Source organism: Micropterus salmoides, unplaced genomic scaffold, assembly GCF_014851395.1.
Source record: "Micropterus salmoides isolate LMB-PRFRI ecotype aquatic unplaced genomic scaffold, ASM1485139v1 Ms_hic_scaffold_14, whole genome shotgun sequence".
Taxonomy (NCBI): domain Eukaryota; kingdom Metazoa; phylum Chordata; class Actinopteri; order Centrarchiformes; family Centrarchidae; genus Micropterus; species Micropterus salmoides.
The window spans coordinates 13067077-13092411 of NW_024040485.1; the positions used below are offsets into that span (position 1 = coordinate 13067077).

Consider the following 25335-nt stretch of genomic DNA (forward strand, 5'->3'; position numbering starts at 1 on the left):
TCCTGTGCAAATTAAATTGGTCATGCTTTTGGCGAGTATAGCGCAACATGTAACGAAATACCCTTTCACAGTGTTAAATTATGAGAGCTCCTCGGCTGTGCAAACTAATTCCCCAAGCTCCATTTGTCCCTGACTCTTGCCATCGGCCAGTGTGTATGAGGAAAAAACTACTCATCAGTTGATTTGGGCCTGCTGATGTGTAAAGCAGAGGTTGAAATGGTGAGTAAGGGTCGAGCAAAAGAGCCAAGCTTACTAACACAAACCCCAGGGCTTTTGTAGAATATTCCTTTTATGGGGTCTCTCTATGTGGAGACTCCAGCGGGGCAGAGTTGCTAGAGACATGACTAAGGCAGTAACAGAGTTGTTGGCAGACAATGCTGCGAAACAGCAGTTAGACCTGTGCAGAAATGAGCCTGTCAGCAATCGGGCTAAAAATAAGAAACCCTTAACCTGAAAGGCTGCCTCAAAGAGTGTCTATCTCTTCTGTTTAGATGAAGTGAGGAGTCCAGTGAGTGAGAGTTATCTGTCCTCTCTGTTGATGTGACTCCAACCTGGGCCTGCTGCTCTGCACTGGGAATGCTTAAACCAAAAGGGGATTCCCGAGTCACAGCTGCTTTCTCCTTCTGGAATGATGTGTGAAATGTGTGGGTTTCTTTGCTTGTGGTTGTTGCTTTTCTGTCTTTCTTTCTCTGCCTGTCTTCCTCCGCTCTTCTTTTGCAGGCATGGCTCAGTAACGGTCGGTGGAGGCGGGGCATTGAGCAGTGAGTTAGCAGCAGTATGCTTGCCGCCCACTCCCTCTCCATTCTTCCTCTCGTGCTTCCTGTGGGATTGAAGAGGAGTATGGCTTTAACAGGGAAGGAGAAAGGGGGGGGGGGGGGGGGTTGTCTTGGCTAGAATGGGCTTCAATAGGGAGAATGTCTGGATGTTGAAGAGGAAGTGGGTTATACATTTCAGGAGAATGGTGGGTGCAATATTGGAATTTAAACAGGGCTGGGGCTAACAAAGTTTGTGTGATTTGTAGGTAACAGGGATTGTTTGGTGCCTTTATGGAGGACTAATGGACTTTCCAACTGGGCATGTGGGAGAATTGTCTGACTATTTGGGCCATCAAGTTGGGCCCATCGTATATTGGTCACAGCTGGAGAGTAATAGGAGTGCAGCTGTATTTAACTAATGCCAATAAATCAACTTAGTGCCCAGTAATGTGTGCCTTTTTCAATGCATCTTCTATAATTTATGTTTTATTTGACTCTTCTGTCATATCACTATTGGGTAATGAATTCATCATTAACTGTTGAGAGTGCAGTGTGTTGATTATTCACAGCAGTAGCTCAAACGATAACCAGCATGAATGCAATGAAAGATCCTCTTGTAAGTCAGTAGCTACATAATAAAAGAAGATATTTCTAAATTAAAGGGTTGGTTAAGTGAAATTACAAAAAATACTCACTGATCTGATCTGATCTAGTGGTGTATAGTCATGCAAACAGTTTGGAGTTGATGTGCCCATATTCTGAGATTTCTGCCTCCATTCTATTACAATGGTGGTGAATGTAATTTTGATTGTGGTGCTCACTGCTTTGAAAAAATATTTTAACCTGCATTAATTGAAATTTATTAAGAGCTGTGAACACAGTGGCATTAAAATTAAAATATACAATTGTTATGGCGAACAGCAAACAGTTGTCTATTTACACATGCAGCTAACACAAAACAACCTTAGCACTTGTTTGATGTCTTGTTTCCGGCGACCTGAAATATAACAGTAATATTCACTTACTGTTTAGATCTATTTCATTTTTAACATATGACGGAAATAGCTGACTCTTAGCTACTTCTTTGCTGAAAACAACTGCCTGCTGCTTAGAACCAAAACATTAAAGTTGCGGGCCAGGAACAATGACCTGAAAGGGTTAGGGTTAGCATTTAAAGCTTAGCGGAACTGCAGAGTGGGAGATATTTCTCTGTGGGTGTGTTGTTACGAGAACATCACAAATTCTCATCTGGCCCATTGTTCATATACAAATAGTGATGACTGCAGAAACAATGGTCGTATCACATTAAACAATCCTCAAATTTTAATGTGACCATTTCATTGGAAGTACTTTCTAGTGAATAATTTGTTCTTATGAAAACTGTTGTCAGTGAGGCATGTTGATTATCCAGAATAACAGTTTCTGAAAATCTTTCGGTTGAATTTTTTAAATGTCATTTTAATTTTTATTGCTGTTAGCAACACAAACAAAACTCCATTAACTTCCATTGTATTAGTGCGGCACTTTTTTTATTTGGTGAATTGAGCCTTTAACCCCATGTAGAACTGTAGTATCTATACAGTACATGCCCAGTCATTAAAGAAGGTCTCAACTGGTTCGGGTTCTCAAATGAGGCATTATAGTGGGCTAATATAGATGCCTTAAGGTCTTGGAAAAGCTGATCACAGTATGCATGAGTGTGAGTATACATACTGTATTCCTGTGTTTGTGCGGAACCTAAATCCATGGTTACCTCACACTGAGGTGGAGAATAAACATTATGATGGACCCAGCCACAGGTATCTGGAGTGTCTCACTGAGTGGTAGAGAGTGCTCTTCAGGAGCGTACAGTAAACATTAGCCTTTTTGGTCTTTATTTGGTCACTTTGCTGAGCTTTTAGCAGACTAAACTTCACTGACTGCACTCACATTTCAGGCAGGACCAGTGAGTATAGTCACAGGGGATGAGCTGTTTAGAGGACATGTGATGTATTCAGTGGGATGCTTTATTTGCCTGTGTTCTACAGCTGGCTGCTCTGATGTGTTTTCCCCTTTGTTAACCTTAAGGAAAAGGTCAGACATGTTCATACATCAAGTGTGAGGCTTTACACCCCCTTTCCACAGTTTGACCCCACAGCTGTCTTCTATGTCCCACATCTACGTCTCGGTTAGCTCTACCACAAACCACTCCAGACTCTCCTTTTTTCTTCTCCTTTCTTCCCACTTCCTTTCCACCAGTTTGCCTTCTCCAATAGTACATTAAGTTAGATTTAGACGGTCCTCCTGTCCTCCTCCCCTGGAGATCAGCTACCATCCGGTTCAGCATCACAGGGTAGCCTTCTGGAACTGACCCCGTGCAAAGATCAACTTCCTGAGATGTCAAAGGGACTTGTGTTGTTGCATTCACTGGGGATAGGGAGGGAAGGGGGCGCATCCTCTAGTTCTTACTGGCCCCTTTTTTCTTTTCTGAGGCCCCAAGATGTTTTCTCTAAGGGATTGGTGCATCTCCCACGCAAAGGAAGATTGCGTTTCGTCTGTACAGGGAGCAGGATATCAGGATTTTTTATGTCAAACTACAAAGTATGTTTATAGCAACATAGTACTCCACCAAATAATGAACATCTGACTACTTGTGCTGCTGATTTCGGCTTTATATGACATATGATCTCCTCCTTAAGCTTACCCACAATATAAGAGCAGGAAGAATGAGCTGAATGCAAAGAAAGAATCAAGGAAGGTTTTTTCATTCATTCACTGATAGTGAGCTTTGAGAGATTCATGCTTCCTTGAAATCTGAAAATTTGAAGGTCTGGAAATTTGATTTCATGCAACCTCAAGTGAGCCCCAACTTTAAATTCAGGCTTAAAAGCAGAATGTGTATTTTTTCGTCTTGTCAACATTCTCTTACGTCTGCACAGACATATGAGGGGGTCAACCATATTTTACCTCTAAATAAAGGAATTAATCTTGGCATCGATTTGTTATCAGCAGAGGAACACTCCAGGTTGAGTTACATAAGAGACTTTGTCCTAATGCTGTTGACTCGGAGAAAGAAATAAACAAGTAATGTTAGTTGGCATTGTTACTGCCCATTAATTATGTATACGTTTCAGATAATGCAATTATCAGACTCTGGACACGGCGTAATTGAATTGCAGGTAGTGAATGAGGGGAAGAGAATGCGGCAGGGCCATTTCTGTTGTCTGCAGAAAGGTATAAAGCATGATGATTTAAATGTGGTGTAGATGGCTCAGTGTACCAAAGGAAACCATTTGGGTTAGAGAAGTTTTTGCATGTGCCTGGAAAGTTTGGTTTTCATTTGTAGACAGTCAGTATTTCCTCTCATGGCCAGAAAAAACACAATGTTTCATCCAGAATGTGAATTTATGGCAGATTTGGACCTTTTTCCTTTGGTTGGTTTTGGTACTTAACATTTGATGTTACCATGTTTAGTTAATGTGTCTCATATGTTTACTGTAAAGTTTGTCTGCCGTGACTTTGGTTTCTCGTTCCCCTTTTCTCTGTCAAACAAGTTTTTCAGTTTCAAAGTTTAAAGACAAGGTTTTCATTTAACAGTTTGATGCCAACACTGCTTACAAAAAATAGCCGAAGGACATAATAACACAAAGACCTGTAGCATATATCCAACAATTGCCCTTCAGTATGCTACCTTTGAGGATGAGAAGATTGACACCATCCTCACATCTGTCTGAAAAACATAAGGCTACAGCGAGCATCCAGTTAGCTTAGCATAAAGACTGGAAACGGGGAAACAGCTAGTCCAATGGCAACAAAATCCACCTATCGGCATTCCTAAAGCTCACAAACTAACTCATTATACCTTGTTTGTTTAACTCGTACAAAAGTGTTTAAGTGTTAAAAAACAAGGACAACTAGCAGTTTCCCCCTTTCTTATCTTTGTGCTAAGCTAAGCTAAATGCCTGCTCACAGTAGCTTCACATTTACTGTACATACATGAAAGTGGTATCAATCTGATAATCTATCGCTGCCAGATAGCAAACAAGCATATTTCCCAAAAATGTCAAACTATTCTTTCAAGTTAAAATTTTATTGAGAGAGACGTCGAGTCAAGACAAATGTCAGAGTTTTTATTTTGTGGTGTTTTTGTATTGGATGGCAGTTTAGTATAAGGTTTCCCGTTTTACATGCATAATTTTACTTTTTAAAAGCAATGGTTAAACAAACTTTTAAGCATTGTATTGTTAGATTTAAGTAATTACTCCTGAATTTCCAGCTAATGGAGAGAAATACCGGTAGCTGACACACCTATTTATTTGACCAACCTTCTCTGTAGCATGGGAGTTCTCAACTAGAGGTGAGTTTGGTATTTGAGTTTGTATTGAGTGTAGACATGAACAATCAGCTAATTAGTGCAGGCAGTTTCTTTTTTTCTGCAGATCCTATAGCCTCAAGCAACAAATATCTAACACACACCCTTGACTTCCAACACAAGTCCCCAAGTAAACATGAAAAGAGTGATATGCGACCGCACATTGCCAACAAGCTTAGATGACTAATGATCGGGTTTATCAAGTCTTTTGTCGAGCTCTGACTGGGAATGATGTGTACTCCTCACGGTGTTGTACACTCTCACACATGCCATTACACACACACACACACACACACACACACAAACACACCCACCCACCCACACATGCATACAGTGAGGCAGAGATATACCAGACCTGCCACTCCTAGAGTTACCTCCTGGACATTTTGTCACAACAGTACAGCTGGAGGAAGTGAAGCAATCGATAATTAGTCTTTGTTACGTCACTGCAATCCCCACCCTTGCATTAAAGCAGTATGCATTAAGCTGAGTTTTTATGTTTGATGAGTCAAAACTGATTCAGGTCCTATGAAAAAACTAATTTCCCAGAAATTTCCAATGTGCAGAGTCTTTTCCACACTAGCTGTTGTCTGTCTCTCCTGGCAGAAAGATAGTTTGCAAGTTGCGCAAGCTTTTATGACACATCTAACTCAGATACTGTCAGAGTCATTGTCATTTGTAGGCTCTGTTGTTACAAGAAGATAAAAGTCTAGGTCAAACTGTGAAACCATATTGTAGTTATAACTTAAGTTGCTATAGCCTGACCTTGTTTCTTTCTCATGTGTTGCAGCATTATGAGGAAGTAAGTTTATGGTCATGGACTATCAGGTCATTTACCACCTGAAAAAGAGTTATGAAATTAACAAGGGGACAGAGGGGAATGTTTACAGTGGCTATACTGCTGCTTACTTGAGCAATCAACTCTTTTTTTCTCCTTTTTTTTTCTTCCTTGTGCGCCACACAAGTCTGAGCCTCTGGTGGAGGAAGTTTGATAAACCTTTAGTCACCTGCCTCATGCAGCCTTTACAGCTCATAATAAATATTAAGTGGACAAAACATTCAGACAGGAAGCAGGCTGTATGTTTGTAGCTAGGAAACATACTGTACATAGATGTACAGTCTATGGTAAAACAATAGCTAATTAACCATAATCAGCATCTCTATTAGTTAACTGTCAATCAGGGATGTCCAAATCAGGTTGATTAATATTCACAGCTGCACAGTCATGACAACATTTTTGTTTATTACAGTTTGGTTTCTCAGTCTCAGTAATAATTAGGAGGCTAATTACATCTTGCATGGCTCCTCTTATTAAAACAGTCAGCTTGCTTTTGCTAGTCTGCCTCTGTTGCCTAGGCGTTAGGCTGCTGGACTGCAGGGTTCATGTCAGGGAGATCCCTCAGGGACAAACTAATGAGGAGGAAGAAGAAGAGGTAGGGCGGGAGACAGCTGTTTGTGCCTAATTCTCACTGACTGGGTGCCCAATCGCTGTTGGTTTGTGTGAATTCAAAACAACAACAAGAGTAAAATGCACAGCGGATAAGGAAAGGTACAAAATACTGGCTTCAGATACTAGTTTGACTGAGCTGAAAGATGATAGTACATGTTTTTCTTCAGTTTGGCCAATCAGAAATGCCTTTGCGAAATTAAGTTAACTGTTATGTACAGTGTCTTGAGGTGTGTCTTAGAATTTGGAGGGCATATTTTGGTTTTCTTTGCAGTCAAGAGCAGACACGTTGTGGAATGTGACCCAAGAGACATTAAACCAGCACTATAATGCTAAAAAGAAGGAAGAATCTTTTGTTTTTCTGAACCTATTGCTCAAGTTAACCCATTAATTAAGACTTAAAAGAGAATCAGATATATTATTATGTGTGCTTGCAGAGCTTTTGCATGTATGTATGGCTGTGTGTGTGTGTGTGTGTGCTGGGAGGGTGACTAAGTGTTAAGCACAGCTGACTCTTCAGTGCCAGTCAGAACCTGTCTGACCAGCTCAGGGGGGGCGACTTAATGGAGGATGATGACCTGCTTTTTTAAGACATGCTTTCTTCCTTTAAAACTAGATTCATTAGGAAAAAACCTTGTGTGTTTTCTGCACTTACCAGTAATACTGCCTTCCATAACCCAACAGTTAATTGCATAACGCCAGATAGGCTACATTATCAGCCCATAATTGTAGTCCTATGAATCTCTGTATCGGTGGCTTTATTGTTATTGGAACTGAGAACTGAAAGAAACTCCACATATCAGCATTTGATTTAAGCCTTAAGTTGTTATGTAGTCATGTCGAGAACTTGCCCAAAAAATCAGATATGCTTAAACTTTGCTGCAGTTATTGAGGTGGTTATTATTATGAGATTTAGAGAGCCAGGTCCCCCAAAGAAACACACTCATCCACCGAATCTTTTCTCTGAAATGACACAATGGGCCTGGAGATGCTGGTCGCAGTGGTTGTTTTAACTAGCTGCATAGCAGTGGAAAGATTCAGGCCTTTGCCAGTATAAATACAGCCGACTCACTCTGACTGATGAGCCAGAATTCACTTTGTTTGTGAGATTTGATTCCTGTTGTAGAGGCAACCCAGATCGTGTATTTTTACATGAAAGCTGGCCAAGTTATGACTCCGCAGATCAAATTCACAAACAGAGACACACACAGAAAGTCATAAATTGAGCCGGTGTGTTACATAAGCTGTGAATGTTTCTGACTGATAGCTACGTGGGCGGCCTTGGATAAATGCTTTTGTGACAATGCAGATGATTTACAACCAGTTTGCATCTTGTGTCATTTAAATAAATCTTACAAATTCTCCTATTTGTCTTCCCCTGCAGTATGCCAAGGCATCAGCAACCGTTTAAATCTTCTGGGTTCCAAAGAGGACCACTACCTGAATATGGTGAAGACCTATAGCAACTGCACTGTGGTCCTGGAGAACCTAGAGGTCACCCACATGGAGGAGCACCGTGACCTGTCCTTCCTCAGGGTAAACTCTGAAATCTGTTGGCAGTGGAGGTTAAACATGCACATATAACTGATGGGAGAAGGTTCCTATCATCTGTTTTTTTTTCACTCGTCCCTTTAGTGGTCTGAAGACAGTTTTGCCAGACAATCTATCCTGGATCTTCGCATACTCTTCACTGCTCTTATCGCTTCAGCACAAATAATTAAAATCACTGGAGAGTGAGTCCATAAGGACGGATGATTCAGTGTGTTTATCACACAAACACAGAATATCATACAGTCCCTCACTTTTAAAATACCTTTTTTGTCCCCCTCAGTTTTACTTTTTCAATTTGATAAAATGTCTCTATATAGAGTCCACGTACTGTCCAGCTGTCATAATCCAGATGAGAGAAGCGCTGAGTTGATAAAAATGCTGCTATGCACCTCAAGGTCGTCTTCAATTGTTACCGCATGCTCTCCACATGCTCTCCGCCATAAGTATTAGCGATAGTACTTTTTGTACTTTGCCTCTCCTAAATAATTTGATTTATATTTGATTTACAGGTGGCAAGATGTTGTCATAGCATTCTTCTACAAAGATGCTAAAATTGAACATCAATCAAAACATAAGGCAGTAAAGTACAGTGCTCTTATGGTAAAGCTGTGAAAACAACATTATCATGAAGTATCAGCAGCCTGTTGTACCAGCTGATCATTAAGTTTGGCCATAACTTTAACTTTAAGAGTAAATGCAACACAATTATCTTTGAAACAAAATATGATTTTAAATAGGGCTTGTGCATTGAATAAAGTAGTTGACATGCATTTTTAAATGATTTTGTTATACCATTATTATTATTGATGACCAATTTCACCCTATTGTGCTATAAGCTTCATATAAATGTATACAAATACAGGAAATAGCATTCACGTACGTTCAGTTCTTTCTCGATTTCATGTAATTGAACTTATTAAACTTAAGCTGCTTCAGTTTACAGCAAGGCTTTTTAATTTTTTCCCTTCCATAGTCAATTGAAGAAGTGGGCGGCTATGTCCTGATCGCCCTCAACTCAGCGTACACGATTCCTCTCGAGAACCTGCGCATCATTCGCGGTCATTCGCTCTATGAGGGAGTGTTCGCCCTTGCTGTGCTTTCCAATAATGACAAAGAGACAGGCCAGAGCTCACGGGAGCTTCTTCTGACCAGCCTGACAGGTCGGCTCACCTCTCAATTTTTTCAGTTTTCTATGAAATCATGTATCACAAAATATCAGAATTATCATGAATCTGTAAAAAAACTAACAAACAAACAAACAAAAAAAAATGTGTTCTCTACAATTATTTGTGTAATTCTATTGAATTCACGTTGAAGTTGTCTTTTGCAGAAATTCTAAAAGGAGGTGTGAAGTTTTCACGCAACAATCTATGCAACGTGGAAACAATCCAGTGGAATGATATTGTCAGTGCAGACAGCAAACCTGACATAGAGTTGCCAGTGCCCAGCAATAGTCCACTTTGTAAGTAATACATTTCACAGCAGAATGCAAAGACTGCAAAGTAATTCAGTATATCGCTTGATTTATACATTTTGAAAGAATTTTAAGGGTGTGAAGAAAACATTGTACCCTGTTTATTCTTGTGGTCTGTTTTTACAGGTAAAAGATGTGACTCAAGCTGCTTCAATGGATCATGCTGGGCACCTGGTCCTCAAAACTGTCAGACCTGTGAGTTATTATTCTGTGATTTCATTTTATTATGGGGAAAAAAATACTGAAAGACTGAAAACTGTTAAATAGTTTCCATATTGAGAAACAGCGGGTCCCTCTTTGCATTTATGTTATGTTATAAAATAAATAATTAGAAGTACATACAATACAAATGAGAATAGAAATAAAAATAGAAGCTAAACAAGAGCAATATATATATATATATAAATCAGTTCAACAGAGTAGTGTGAGTGTCCCGCGTGTGCCCAAATGAGCGCCTCAAGCTCTCCGTTTTGCAGTACATGGTCGTTATCAACATTTTCACTGCATATCAATAACATCAAAGTGGAAAAATTCAGCAAAGAAGCCACATTGTTTTTGCCATAATTTGAACAAAATGCTAATTGTGATGATGTACAAATAAAAAGTAAATTGGAAAAAAAACTTGCAACAGGTCATTCTATAGACTTTGTCCTGTTTTCACTTCCAGTAACAAAGCTGAATTGTGCACAGCAGTGCTCTAAGAGATGCAAAGGACCTTCACCCAGTGACTGTTGTAATGAGCATTGTGCTGCGGGCTGCACTGGACCAAGGCCCACTGACTGTCTGGTGAGAGACACACACCTTCATATGGGGGACACAAGTAATGATAAGATCAAGGAGCTGGGAAGGAGACAAGCTTAAACAACATAACACACTAAATATTTTATATGTTTACATTAAATCTGGATGAGAAGCCTCCAAGAAAACAAAACCCTCACCCAGCACCATCTGTTTTTATGATTAGAACTATTGTTATTGGTTTCAGTACCAATGAGACATATAAATGCTGATTAAATCTTTCATTTGGCTGCACGTCGAGTATAGGCGTCTGCTCTCCCTCTCTGAGGACTAAGCCAGGGCTGTGATAGAGGAATGCAGTGTTATCATTAGTGTGGGGCTCTGTTATGGTCCCAGCGTACTGGATGACTGTTGTTTGTGCTGCAGGCCTGTCGGGACTTCCAGGATGACGGGGTGTGTAAGGACTCCTGCCCGGGCCTCATGCGCTATGACCCCAACCTGCATCAGCTGGTACCCAACCCACATGGAAAGTACAACTTTGGGGCCACCTGTGTCAAGAGCTGCCCACGTAAGAACAGCTATAAATGGAGAAACTTATTCTCAATTATTTATATTTTTAAGGTTAATACTTTTCATCATCCTAGACACAGATATATTTATTACTTGCATAAAATCCTGCACTGTATCTGTTGTCTTGACAGTAAGATAAATCAAATTGAACCAGTAGGCTTCACTGGCCAATATTTAAAAACATGATGCGTGATTATGAGCTTTTTCAAATTGTGGTATGCTCAACAAGTGCCCGGGTTCTCCTTCAGATTTGTTAGACATTCAGTGGTTACAGTTAGTCACAGTTTAATTATAAACTGTATAAACACAGAAAGGAAATGATTGAGTGTCAGGGCCTGTTAATGCGACACTGTTCTTTCTCAGTTTAACTTCCACAGGTCAGTCTATATTGTATGGCCCGTAGTGTTATGTACCTGTAGTCATACATATTCAACCTGTAAATGTTGAATATTACATGTGCTTATGAAGTAAATGGCTTGCATTTTGCAATCTTTCCAGATAACTATGTTGTGACGGATCATGGAGCGTGTGTGCGGACATGCAGTGGTAACACATATGAGGTGGACGAGGGAGGAATCAGGAAGTGTGCCAAGTGTGATGGACTGTGCCCAAAAGGTTAAGCCATAGCTGTGCAACCTGGGGACATACTTCTGACTCATATACACAATATAGTTTGCGATGGTGGAACAAAATATAAAAAAGTACTTTTACTTAAGTACTGTGCTTTATTAAAATTTTAAGGTGCACTTCAGTGCTTCCATATTATGCTTTTCACAACATTTTAGTTTCTAATTTCTAGATTCTAATATTGCACTTTTTTACTTTTACACATTTTGGGAAGCATGCTTATTCACTGAGGGTCAGAGTTAGATGAGAAAATAGATACCAATTTCATAAATATGAAGCTAGCTGTTGTAGCCAACAGCTGGTTAGCTTAGCACGGAATTCCCCATAAAATCACAACTGGTAGGTGGATTTTGTTATCTTTTTTGTTATCATCTGTTTTTCACTGTTCCCTAAGATAAAAGCAATATTTTACATACAAACTGTATCATCAGATTGTAAAATATGATACATTGTCCTAAATTAATCTGCTTAATAGTATGAAAAATGTTAAAAGTAGCTCCACCTCTGACCAACTACAACATACTAATGAATGTTAATGCATCACTGGTTGTAATCCCATATGATAATACTACTGATGTACTTTTACTTTTGATACTTTAAGTACATTTTGCTGATAATAATTAGTACTAGACTTCATGGTGTTGCTTATTTTACTGAAGTAAAGGGTCTGAATGTACAGTAGTAAGGGACTAAGGTCAAGAGCTTAAAAATAGTTAATGTAATTATGTATGTTTTCTCCATTGTTAACAGTGTGTAATGGACTTGGAGCAGGAGAACTGACTAGAGCCCTGTCTATCAATGCCACCAACATTAACTCCTTTAAAAACTGCACGAAAATCAATGGCAACATTGGTTTCTTTCACACATCGATTCATGGGCAAGTCAAGGACATTAACATTATTAATTATATCGACTGCACTTATACCAACGATAACATATATGTATTTGTTATTTGTAGGGATCCATATACCAACACACCAAAAATGGAACCTGCCCAGCTTGATGTGTTTAAGACAGTGAAAGAAATTACTGGTAAGACTGCGTAAGACCTGAGAAATGCATGACACACTAAATGCACATTTAAGAGTATTACAACTAACAGTCCGTTTGTTGCTTCAGGATACTTGTGGATTCAGACGTGGCCAGAGAGCTTGCGCTCACTCAGTCCTTTTGAGAATCTGGAGATCATTCGAGGACGAACTAAACGGTATGTTCTTTGTAAAGACCCCCTGTAGATTCACAATCACTGAATCACGAGGAACAAATTTGTTTTTCGAGAGCTGAGTATTATTCAAGGCTGTCATAAAATCGTTCCTTTTCTTCTTCTCTTCCTGTTCCACTTTTTTTTTCTTTTGTAGTGGTAGCCGCAGCGTGGTTATAACTCAGCTCGGGATCGACTACCTGGGCCTTCGCTCCCTCAAAGAAATCAGCGATGGAGATGTGGTCATCATTAAGAGCAAGAATCTGTGCTACACCAAAAAAAGCCACTGGAAGAGGCTCTTCAAATCAGAAAGCCAAAGTGCTACCATAGAGGAAATTGCTGATGATGCCGCATGTGGTAAATTACATTTTGTCTCCCACTCCATCCAGTCAGATCCTTTTGTTGTTTTGTTTTGTAACTTCTGATTATGTAATGCACAAACCAGAAGTCTAATTTCAAAATTGGATAATTATGCAGGAAATATCTCTTCTTGAGATTGTATGTTTTTGGGGTTTTTCTTACAGCTCAAAGGAACAACACTTGTGACAAGAAGTGTACCGAGGACGGCTGCTGGGGCCCTGGCCCAGACATGTGTTTCGCCTGCCGTGACTACAGCCGTGGTGGGAGCTGTGTTGACTCCTGCAACATCCTGGAGGGGTAAGGGAGGAATCTGGGTTTTAATGCCTTTTTAAGCTCTGAAATGCAGTGTTCCTTGTTTTAGACAAACAGTCTGAACATCAGATCTGTGTGCTGTACAGTTAACTCCTTCAACATCTATTTTCATACCAACAGCATTTCCGACTATGACATTAGATGAGTTTGGGGATTTGTTATTGAAGCAATTCTAAGACCAAATAGGATCCAAGGTATTTTGAAGTTAAACCTCCAGTAGATATAAGACAAACATTGTCGCTGAAATGGCACATTCACTAGCATCTGTTTATCTTTGCAGATCTCTGTCAAACATTGAATCTCGACATGCTTACAATTTAACTTGTGCCCTCAAAAAAGGGGATCAAGAATTTCACTTCACATGTCACTGTTTGAAATGCGGTGCACCAGCGGTGAGAGTCTGTCAGCTTTGTTACTGTTTTTGCAGAGAGCCACGGGAGGCCGTCATGAGCAAAACCTGCATGGAGTGTCACCCCGAGTGTCAACGCATGAATGGGACTGCAACCTGTAGTGGGCCTGTATGTGTTTGACAACAACTAAACTATTATTACAAACACGCTTAAACCCTCAAACACTTTAAATTTTGTAGAACATTGGGGTGGTGATGGAGCAGTGGATAAGACACATGCCTTTGGTGTGAGAGACCTGGGTTTGAATCCACTGTGAGACACCATTGTGTCCCTGAGCAAGACACTTAACCCCATGTTGCTCCAGAGGCGTGCGACTCTGACATATATAGCAATTATAAGTGGCTTTAGATAAGAGTGTCAGCTAAATGAAAATGAATGAAAGAATATTAATGAATGTTAACAGTGTATGTCATGTCTTATGTCAGTCGCTCAGAATCAAAAAGCACCACAAATGAACAATTATGCAGCATGAACTTCATCCCAGAAGCAATAGCACTACTAATTTCTCCATTAACTGCAGCCTTAAAAGACCATAATGCAGTGCAGCCACAAGACATGTTGTGTTTTGGATAATGGGTGTGGCTGTGTGGCTAGTGCACTGTCTACTTATTTACGCTCATAATCCCATCTCTCACTGAAAGCAACACGTTCAAGCCCTTTTTTGTTGAGTATCATTATTAAAAAATAGAAGTAGACAGGTTGAGAGGAAGTATTAAATTTCAGCATGTGACAGCAATAAGTGCCTCAGAGTTGTACTGACCTAAACTGAAGCACCTAATATTTCTGGGTGGATTTTGCTAAACATTTGCATCTTTATGGGAAAGATGGATGCATCATGCTTTTGAGAAGTTATTACTATGAGACAGTGCAGTTTACATAATATTTACTACTCCTCTCTAGAGAGTTGTAAACATTATGAGTTATTTTTTCTTTTTTTTTTACTTCCAGGGTTCTGGAAACTGTACGAAGTGTGCCAACTTCCAAGATGGACTGTTCTGTGTGTCTCGGTGTCCCCAAGGCGTGCCAGGGGAGGACGACACGCTTGTGTGGAAATACGCAGATGAGATGAAAGTGTGCCAGCTATGCCACAAAAACTGCACTCAAGGGTAAAAGCATTGTTCAGCCGACCTGAGAGCTGGCACTCCTTTTCCCTGTGTTGCAAACATTTATCTGTCGTAATGTTGATGCAGTAACTTAATCCAAGCCAGAAGGGCCAGCTGTGGTTTTGTTGGAACAGATTGGAGAAGGAGGTTGACAACATGAGGCAATTTTTGCTGAGATTAATGATGAAATCGGGCAATTTAGGGGGATGTTGTGAACTTAGAATAAAAGAAAATACCAGTGACTAATCATTTTGCCCGTTTACTAAAAATATAAATATACATATTTCACATTGCTTTTGCTCTTTTTCCAAAGCATGCCATAAGTTTGTAGATTTTTGAATGCTTTTACCATTAGTTTCTATTCATTTCAGTATTCAATAGATGGATGTCTGCACTGCATTATAGAACAGCACAAAAATAACTGACTGAAATGAAAGAAGTTCACATTGATGAACTATCAGCATTCAGCCATAGTGAGTGAGGGAAATGGTTCAGGGACACCAGAATCCCGTCACTCCATGTGTTGATGGACTTTTGGAACTTGTTTTTCATGAAATGACTCTGGACACTGATTGCGAAGCATTTCCTGATTGTTTAGCTTCAAAGGAAAACAATGGACATATGATGACTTGGTAAATAAATCTACCTTGTATCGTTATGGTATGCTAATCAGATTATTTGCATTGATTTGTTTACAGGTGCATTGCGCCTGGTCTTGAAGGCTGCCAGAGTAAAAGGTGAGTAAACACGGTCACACTGATAATTGAAACTGAAGTAAACACTGACTTTGCCCAAGTTCGACATTCTAATCTCATCTCGCCTTGCTTATTGAATTTGTAAATGTGCTCTGTTTTCTGTCTGCTTTCTTACATCGGCTCCCACCTGTTTTTCAGCCCTTCTGGTCTTTCCATGATTGCGGCTGGTGTAGTCGGTGGACTGCTGGCGGTTCTTCTCGCGGGCTTGTCTGTCTTTGTGTTGCTACGCCGACGCCACATCAAAAGGAAGAGAACCATGCGCAGACTTCTCCAGGAGCGAGAGGTAAGATGAGTCACCATGCTTAGCTGGAGACATGAAGATTGAGAGGAGTTTTTTTTGGGGGGTTAATTTACAAAGATACAAGCTGTGCTGTTTGCGAGACAGCATGTGAGATATTGAGTCCTTATTTTCCAGTTGGTTGAACCTCTGACTCCAAGTGGAGAGGCACCAAACCAGGCTCTGCTGCGGATCCTGAAGGAACCTGAATTTAAGAAAATCAAAGTGCTGGGATCGGGGGCTTTTGGTACAGTTTACAAGGTAAAAACACTTTTCAGGTTTGTCTCTCAAAACACATTATTGTCACAATTCCACTCCAGCACTGAGCTTTATTGAAGCTGGAGCTCACGAGTACTGCATGTACCAAGTCCACATAACCAACACCCATCAGTGTTTTCACTCATCTACATCTGTTGTCAATTTTTCAATTAAAAGACACATTTTTAACTTGCCAGATCATGCATGAGTGACTCCACTTTCACTTTCAGCGTTGTGTGTGTGTGTGTGTGTGTGTGTGGATACTTGTATTTATCTCATTGTGGGGATGTGTGTTTACACAGTGACATTGTGGGGACTTATCTTCCACATGGGGACAAAAGGCTGGTCTTAGTTTATCGTCTGTTTTTTTTTGTTACTTTTAGATGAAGGTTAGAGTAAATCCCAAGAGTGAGAATATAACTCAAAACAATGTGCTTACTTGGTACATAAACAAGTGTGCTTGTGTGCTTTTGGATTTCTATGTTTGTGAGGACCAAGTTTTAGACCTTGAGAAACCTCGAGATGACATTTTTGGAAAGTTGATGTTAGCCAGTCAGTTGTGAAAGTTAAGATTAGGTTTAGTCAGTGGTGAAACAAGTATTGACATCTATAGTTATGTTAAACTGCTAATGTGACGCTTTAAAAAATACTCAATTACAAGTAAAAATCCTGCATTTATAATTTGAGTTGAAACACAAAAATATATCAAAACTAAAAGTAATCATTGGGCAACAGAATCCAGAATGGAGTATTAATTTATATATTTAGATTTTTATTACTGATGCATTAGGGTGTACGCAGCATTGTACTACTTTATTTACTTGAGTAGTTTAATCTTTGACAATGCATCATATGTAAAATACAGATGTCATACATTGAATATGTGTAGTAAAAAGGATAATATTAGTACCTCAACATTGTACTTAAGCATAGTACTTGAGTAAATGTACTTTGTTATTTTTAACCTTTCTGTTAAGAGGGTCCTCAAAAGTATAGTGTACAAAGTGGTTGGCGCGTAGGATTACACTCATGCAGTACATGCAGTACATACAGTACATGTCGGCATTTGTAATTGTACTGTGTATGTATTTGTTTGTATGCACTTGTGTTCACTTGATGATTCAGGTATAATTAAAGCATGCAAAATGACAAACTTGTGTCCACACAGGGCCTGTGGGTTCCAGAAGGAGAGGATGTGAAGATCCCAGTGGCCATCAAAGTTTTGAGAGAGGCCACATCACCAAAAGCAAACAAAGAGATCTTGGACGTAGGTTTACTGATTTATGTGGTACATGTTTGCGCTCTAAGTTTGCTGTAAGACTTAGTCAGAACAAAAAAAAAATTCCTTTGAAATGTTTTTTTCTCAAACTACTTCAGTAAAGTGTGTGCTGCTGGTGGGATATGACAGTGGAAATATAATAGTTAAAAACTCTATGCACATTTGTTTTAGTAATTATCACATATTTTGACTTGATTAAAAAGGCTCAGATGTACCTCAATGTGTTGCACAAAGTGAATGACAATTATTGCTTCCCAGATGTCAATTTAGCTGTAATGTACCCTGTAATTTATAACATATGCAACGTTATTTGAAACTAATGACTACTTATTTTCCTTGTAAGCGAGAACGTGTCATGTGCCTGCTGACGGGGCTCTAGGATATAGGATTAATTCGTTGGAGGGCTGTGTGCGGGCGTTGGTGTGTAATCCAAGGCTGAGGTGTTCTCGAAAGGAATGCAGTCCTGTAGCCGCACTGAGAAAGCAGCCTGTTCAAAATGCATTATGCAAATGGCTGAGTGTGCGTCTTAGATCCTGTGATTTTGCGGTCATGTTGCTCAGTCACTGTACATCTGGCAGTTGTGGTGGACATGCACATGCCCTAAACTTCATAACTTAAGGGCAGAGGGCTGCTTTTAAATGTCCTTTGAAGCCTTTTCCTCATCAACCAGAATTACAGAGCTCTTAACAATGAAGTGGTTATTTACTGAACAATGTTGATACTTAAATAGGCATGTAGAAAATATTCGGGGTGCAATTATTTCAATCATGACAGGAAACCTAGTAAATAAAGCTCACTTTGAAGTGCTGTTTGCGCGGGTCTCTTTGTAGGAAGCCTGTTGTTGGTGGCCAGTGCGGATTATCCCCCTGGTCTTTTCTGAGAGTTTCCACTCTCAGCTGAGCCACATAAAATATGCTTGGCTGGGTATGACTGCTGCTAAGAAACTGATCACCTAACACTGCGTAGCTCTGCAAATATTGTGTTTCTTAAGCTATCAGTGTAGACACTTTTACCAGAATTGGTTCAGTGGAAGATGGTATAGGCTGTAAGACAATTTCTTTCAATGTTTCCATCAATGTGTGACACTTTTTTTTCTTTTCCCCCCATACACTAGAAGGAGGTTGTTTTGTTCTTTGTGTCACCTGACTGCCCCCAAATAATATTAAATATTAACTGACAAAAAAAAAAACTTTGCTTATGTCTACATGCGCACAACAGGAGGCTTATGTGATGGCCAGCGTGGAACACCCCCATGTGTGTCGTCTACTTGGCATCTGCCTGACTTCCACAGTGCAGCTCGTCACCCAGCTGATGCCCTACGGCTGCCTGCTGGACTATGTCAAAGAGAACAAGGACAACATTGGCTCCCAGTACCTGCTTAACTGGTGTGTGCAGATAGCAAAGGTAAGAGAGAAACCTTGTAAAGGCACCACATTATGTGGTAGAGTCTGTTCAATAGGTACATCCCTTTATGGGGCTGTTAAGCACGCCTACAATAGATATTAAGAAATAAAGTACCTTAATTTTTCAGTGTGGTTCACTTGCAATAACAGAAGTGTTTATCCCATGGCTATGTGAGTTTTATAGTCATACAGGGCATGTGATTAAAAACAAAAGCAACTGAGCATTTCTGCAGAGCAAGTTAAGTTGTTTGTTTTTGCATCTTTTAGAAAGAACAGTACATGCTGTCTTTTCACTGCTAAGAAATATTGTTGGATGATATGAGGTGATGATGACCAGTCTATCAAGACAGTATGTAGTAGCACTATTTCCATGTTTTGACACTCTTGAATCTAGCCATATCAGACAGCAAGTGAAAAAGAGTACTGCGCTTATGTAATAACTTGTACTTCATGATTTGTTTGACAAAAGGGTATGAACTACCTGGAGGAGCGCCACTTAGTACACCGTGACTTGGCAGCAAGAAACGTCCTGGTGAAGACTCCTCAACATGTCAAGATCACTGACTTTGGTCTGGCCAAACTCCTCAATGCAGACGAGAAAGAGTACCATGCGGATGGCGGAAAGGTTGGTTGGAGATGAAAGCAGTCTACAGTGTCGGCAGGGTCCATCTGAATGTCATGAATATTTCAAAAAGATCAAATATATTTTTTATTTATCAAGATGCTAAGCCAAAGATCACACTTTAAATACAGTTCTTTTGTTTTTACATTGGTTGTGCACACAAATAGGATAAATCGGATTAACATTGTTTCTGCCCTTATAGGCTGTTAGAAATGGGGTGCTTATTAGACAGATGGCTTCCTGTAGAAGAATGAATTGCACTGTGTCATGAAAGATGGTATTTTTGAATTTTGTAGTTTTGGTCTAGATTGTATCTTATGCAAGTGATGTAGTATAAATAGCTGTGTCAGTGAACTGAGTTCTAAGAGAAATGACAAAACAGATAAGTTCCTTCTCTTATCAAAGTTTCTTTGTGCAACTGAAAGCACCATTTTCGTCACAAAAAATGTGTAGTACTAAATGTCTAACTTCCCATGATGAAGCATATCCTTGTAGTAACATATTTACTGATCTGTGTATTACCATTTTATTTTATCAGACCTCCATTACCTCTGTGGTTTATTATTTTCTTTACTAACAGATGATATAATAATTTGGACTGGTAATGTAATACAATATTCAGTTTCTGTCCAGAGATTTAATAGCTTGTTCTCAAAGAGGGACATGCAGACATGGAGACTATTCAGGTCTTTGAAATTCATTTGGACAAAGCTGGACTGCATCTCAAACATCCAACAGAAACCTGCTACTGTTGTGATTCCATTTATTTGTTGTAGTTAAACGTGTTGCTATTCTGAAACATGTTGTTCACTGAACATTACAGGGCGGTTTTCCAGACAGGGATTAAGGCTTGTGTTAGGGTAAAAGACAACTGTGTGTACTGTAGATATCCTTTGAAAAACATCTGTAGTATGGGACTAGACTTAATCCTAATCCCAGAAAAATTTTACTTTGTGTGATGCACTGTGTGATGACAGCACACTGCTTCTCATCTCCTGTAAATTACAAACCCAACCAAAAACTTTGTTTGCATTTCTATGATTGCAATCTGTGTTAAATATTGGCATTTTCAGTAATTTCATGATGAAATGGAGATTTTCATATGTGTGACTATACAATTCTGCGCCACTAGGTGGCAGTACAATTACATTATCTACTGTATGTGGAAAGAGAGTAATGGATTTCAATTTAAGAAGTGCTACAGTACTTTGAGGAAAGAAGCCAAATTTGACTGGATCTTCTTAAGGTACAAATTAAGTCAATGCTCCTTTTAACAGGTTAATATGGACATTGAGAAACCTTTGGCAAGTGTACAGTTGAGGCCGCTGTCTCAATGAACTAATTAACTTTTCATCCCTCTTTAAAAACCACCACTGCAGGAACATTAAGGTGGTGCATTTTTATCACCTTATGTGCAAATGTACAAGTAAATTGCATTTTTTGGAAGTTACAGATATATATGGAGATTATTATATTACAAATCTTTTGTTCCACAGGTACCAATAAAATGGATGGCTCTTGAATCTATCCTGAACAGAACATACACACACCAGAGTGACGTATGGAGCTATGGTAAGTCGTGTGCTTTATGAATACATGCTGTACCTCTAACCCAGAGAGGCATGAACCTGCTTGCAGCGCAGATTGAGCCCGAATCCTTGTGTAACTTAAGATATGGTAAACAGCCGAGCTTCTGTGATCCCGAGTATTGGTGACAGTCTCTCTGGAGAAATATTTAATCATTGCTAAATAAAGTGTTTTAACAGCGGGTGAGGCAAAGAGAGGAAAGACATTTTCAAGATTCAGATTGAATGTTGTTTTTGGTTCTAATAAGGCTTGTCAAGATTTTTTTTTAAATGAGATGGGGAGAACATCTTGCTAGCAGCTGCGATTTTGGGATACTGGTAGCACACACCTACACACCATCAGTGTCAGATGGACAGAAATCACCGTCAGAAGAGTTTGTTGCCGCAACCCACATAAACAGTTCTTCTAGCCCAGGAGCACACATATGCCTGCACACACTCAGACAGACACACGCATGGAAACGAAACACAGCACAGCTTTCTTGTGTGGGCCAGCTTCCAAATCTCTTTTTCCCCTGAGGGTTTGATCATGCCTTCCGCTCAATATGGCAAAAGCATCAGTAGACCCTGGCAGAAGTGACGGGCTTCCTTTCCTCCTTTTCCCTTCTTCAGTTCCTCCAACACAGAGATGCATCCTGCTAACTCCCACTCCTGCAAGCAGAGCCAATTTGTCAACATAGCTATTTTGATACTGTGTGATATTTGGGGAGCTTACACGCTGTCACTCTCGTTTCTTCTCTTTTATTGGGAGCAAAACAACTTGAATGACAGCTCGTCAGACTGACATGTACCAACTGTCCTCCTTTCTCTAGGTGTAACAGTTTGGGAGCTGATGACATTTGGTACCAAACCGTATGATGGGATTCCAGCCAGTGAAATAGCTGGGGTCCTGGAGAAAGGGGAGCGGTTGCCTCAACCACCAATCTGTACCATAGATGTCTACATGATCATGGTGAAATGTAAGCTTGGTGGGATTCTGATTGAAAGCTTCTGCTTTTCCAAAGCACATTTACATGATAATCTACTAAATTTGCTGCTGCAGCTAATTTTGTGATAATGTCCCAACAGGTAATGCTAAAGTTTCATCTTCTTGCCTTATGATGATATCTGCTGGTGTGTCTGCACAGGTTGGATGATTGATGCAGATAGCCGACCTCGTTTCCGGGAACTAATAGCCGAATTTACAAAGATGGCTCGGGATCCTTCTCGTTATCTGGTCATTCAGGTATAATTTTACCTCAGGTCTAACGTTCTTAAACGTTCATTTCATTTGATGATGAATTGTAGTAACCTATTAAACTTCCAATTCCAGGGCGATGACTGCATGCACCTGCCGAGTCCCTCAGACACTAGATTGTACCGCAGCCTGATCAGCGGGGAGGACATGGAGGATGCTGTGGATGCAGACGAGTACCTGGTGCCACAACATGGCTTCTTCAGCAGCCCGAGCACCTCCCAGACCCCGCTGCTTCACTCCACAGTAAGATACTTCGTATTAAAAAAATTAAATACAATGAAAGGTTTTGGATCAGGTGTGTCTATCTGCCTCTCTGTCTCAGGTGACATATGTGGTACAAAGGCTCAGATTTAGCAGAAGCTGAGAAAATGCTGAAAAATTCTGGCACACACACACACACACACATACACACACACAAAAACATACCACTGCTGATTTCAAGATAACTCAGAGGGGTGAGTTATTTCTGCTTTGTGGTCGGGCATTTAAAATAGTAAAAGAATGCTATCATTTAAAGACAACATTTCTAACTTTAAGAAGGGTATTTTGTTTGTTATATAATTTCTGTAGGCAAACAGTCATGGACTAAACAGCAAAATAATTTATTAGCACAACAGGCCTCTGAGTCACTCGTGGTGGAGACTGACTACTGCCTGTCAATGTAGAACTTCCCCAAGGTGGCTGAGATGCAGAGCCAGAATATTTTATTCTCTTAGCCACTATAGTCAACAGAAAAAAAGTGACTCCTACTTTTACTATAGGCGCACACACCAGACTCACTCACGCTGGCCTTCTCTATCCAGACAGTGAAAGAGGAATACCAGCTGCTTTGGATGCAGGAGAACATTACCGACATTAATTGATTAAGATATTGCACCACATGCACCAGTAGAGCAAACTTTACCAACATGCAGTCAAACTGAATTGTGCTATTTTAAGTGTTTTAGGAAATGGATTTCTGCATAAATCATTACCCTGTGAGTCAGGATGGAAATAAACGCAGAGTCATTTTTTAGCTTGTTGAAAGCAATTAACTTTCACTTGAAGCAGCAGGCGCAGACCCCTGACTGTTAAACTGAATCCAGGTGATCATACAGCAAGGACATTTATCCTAATTGTCCTTGAATCTAAGTGGACAGTCGGATCTTGGCCTGAACCCGGCTGACCCCGGTTGCCCTCATTCTGTTTACCTGTCATCACTGGGACTATTTCTCCTCTTCCTGACCCCTACCCACTGGTCCTCAACATCATCCCCTCTCCCACGTTTCCTCCCAGGTGCCCTTTGATTGATGAGAACTGTTCTCAGGTTCAGTGAAGGCCATGCGTAGGTCTGGCTCTTCTACCTGGGATCATTGCCGGCCACTGACAGCCTGGTTAGCTCATACGAGCTTTACAGTTTGATTACCTTTGCAGGCAACCAGGCAAACTTTTTAAAATCTTTGTCCAACAAAAGTTCAGCATAAGCCTGCTTTTGTAATATCGCTGTTGGGGCATGTCCCACTGTGGCTCGAGATTTTTCTTTTCTTTTTACAGATGGTTGCTCCTTCAGCGTGTTTAATTTCCCTTTCTTGTTGAAAGTAATTGCATTGCCACAGCTGTCACTCTTTTTCTCTTTATTCGCTCAGTTTCCATGGTTTTAACGCCGTTCACAGTCCTTTGACTCGAGAATCTGAATGACACAACAAAGCTTGTCCCATTGCCTGAATGAAAATGAATCTGCTCAGTGGACATTTATTTCGATCCTCATCAGCTTGTACTGAGATGACAGCTATGGTTCCTCGGGTACCATAAAAACACATTACTATCACATTCAAAGGGAACTTATTGTCCACTGAGAGGCTTTAAAATAAATCACAAAGACTGAAAGAAACACACATTTAAAAAAAACTAAACAAACTATAAATAAAACAAGGAAGTCAGAATCAAAGACAACCCAAGTGAAACAAAACAAAAATAAAGGATTTGCCTGAATCCAAAACTGAGCACAGCAGACCATCTTTGTGTTGTTCATTGCTCTAAAATGTCTGCTTAGTTACAGTTTAAACCTTTCTTCACTTCATGTCTGCTTTGTGGATAATCGAGGCAGATTCAAATGTGTTGGATCTATGAAACACAATTTCCTGCTCTGCATTCACTGTGGTGCCATCATAAGAGATTAACTCGAGCTTATATTATCTATTTTGCAGAGCCTCAACAGCAGCATTGGAACGTGCCACAGCAGGAACGGCTTATTGGTAAGAGAAAACCAATCCCATTGCATTCACATTACACTTAAACAAAATGAGCATTAGTCTTTGAATTGAATTATTTGTATTTTCCACAGTGCCGCAGCCCTAAAAGTCTCTGTCCTTTTGTTGTAGAATGGATTCCCGAGCAATGATGGAAGCCTGGTTCTCCGGTATATTCCTGACCCCACAGACAAACTTTTAGACGACGCCTTCCAGCCAGCTCCAGGCAAGTATCCTTCAATTTCAAAAACCCAAGTTTTTTTGTCATTCAAATGAATCTCAGCAGAGCTCTGCCCTTGCCCCTCTGTTTGATTCAGTGAGAAAGGGGGACATCTAGTGAACAAGAAGCGTATTGATGTACTTAGCATGTTGATGTTACGTATTGATATTGATACAAGCGTATTGATATCACACCCCAACTGCAGAACAGATGCTGTTTAACATTGGGTGTAGTCTTTCATCCATTAAGGCCTATATCTTTAGTCTCAGTGGCTGTAGTGGGGGATTTAAAATGAAATAGTGGCACCATTATGGCTGTAGTCAGGACCATAAGAACATGTATTACTTCTGTGTATTACCTACCCCTTTATTAGATTTTCCTAAACACCATACAGGTGCTTTTTATTGCATGTATTGTACTTGACTTGATTTGATTTGATAAACATAGCTCATAAATGCAGTGCTTTCTGACCACAAATCACTTCCTTGAAACTTTAGGGAAAACGTTTCTGAAGTTTTCAGCATTAATTTAAAGAAAATTAAAAGTTTCTGTACGTCTGTAAAACTTTTTT

General features: G+C 39.9%; 1 protein-coding gene across 1 annotated transcript in view; it reads left to right on the top strand.

Moving 5' to 3' along the window:
• egfra (epidermal growth factor receptor a (erythroblastic leukemia viral (v-erb-b) oncogene homolog, avian)) overlaps nucleotides 1-25335 on the top strand; it is a 41110-nt gene that overhangs the window by 13080 nt on the left and 2695 nt on the right. Inside the window, exons 2-27 of the mRNA XM_038717763.1 lie at nucleotides 7938-8089; nucleotides 9078-9264; nucleotides 9435-9566; nucleotides 9705-9773; nucleotides 10246-10364; nucleotides 10743-10884; nucleotides 11385-11501; nucleotides 12264-12390; nucleotides 12472-12545; nucleotides 12633-12720; nucleotides 12872-13071; nucleotides 13239-13371; nucleotides 13814-13904; nucleotides 14745-14902; nucleotides 15598-15636; nucleotides 15793-15937; nucleotides 16070-16192; nucleotides 17358-17456; nucleotides 18687-18872; nucleotides 19341-19496; nucleotides 20990-21065; nucleotides 21892-22038; nucleotides 22207-22304; nucleotides 22392-22559; nucleotides 24503-24550; nucleotides 24677-24770. Of these exons, the coding sequence (XP_038573691.1) occupies nucleotides 7938-8089; nucleotides 9078-9264; nucleotides 9435-9566; nucleotides 9705-9773; nucleotides 10246-10364; nucleotides 10743-10884; nucleotides 11385-11501; nucleotides 12264-12390; nucleotides 12472-12545; nucleotides 12633-12720; nucleotides 12872-13071; nucleotides 13239-13371; nucleotides 13814-13904; nucleotides 14745-14902; nucleotides 15598-15636; nucleotides 15793-15937; nucleotides 16070-16192; nucleotides 17358-17456; nucleotides 18687-18872; nucleotides 19341-19496; nucleotides 20990-21065; nucleotides 21892-22038; nucleotides 22207-22304; nucleotides 22392-22559; nucleotides 24503-24550; nucleotides 24677-24770 (3168 nt within the window). The remainder of the gene's footprint in view (nucleotides 1-7937; nucleotides 8090-9077; nucleotides 9265-9434; nucleotides 9567-9704; nucleotides 9774-10245; nucleotides 10365-10742; nucleotides 10885-11384; nucleotides 11502-12263; nucleotides 12391-12471; nucleotides 12546-12632; nucleotides 12721-12871; nucleotides 13072-13238; nucleotides 13372-13813; nucleotides 13905-14744; nucleotides 14903-15597; nucleotides 15637-15792; nucleotides 15938-16069; nucleotides 16193-17357; nucleotides 17457-18686; nucleotides 18873-19340; nucleotides 19497-20989; nucleotides 21066-21891; nucleotides 22039-22206; nucleotides 22305-22391; nucleotides 22560-24502; nucleotides 24551-24676; nucleotides 24771-25335) is intronic.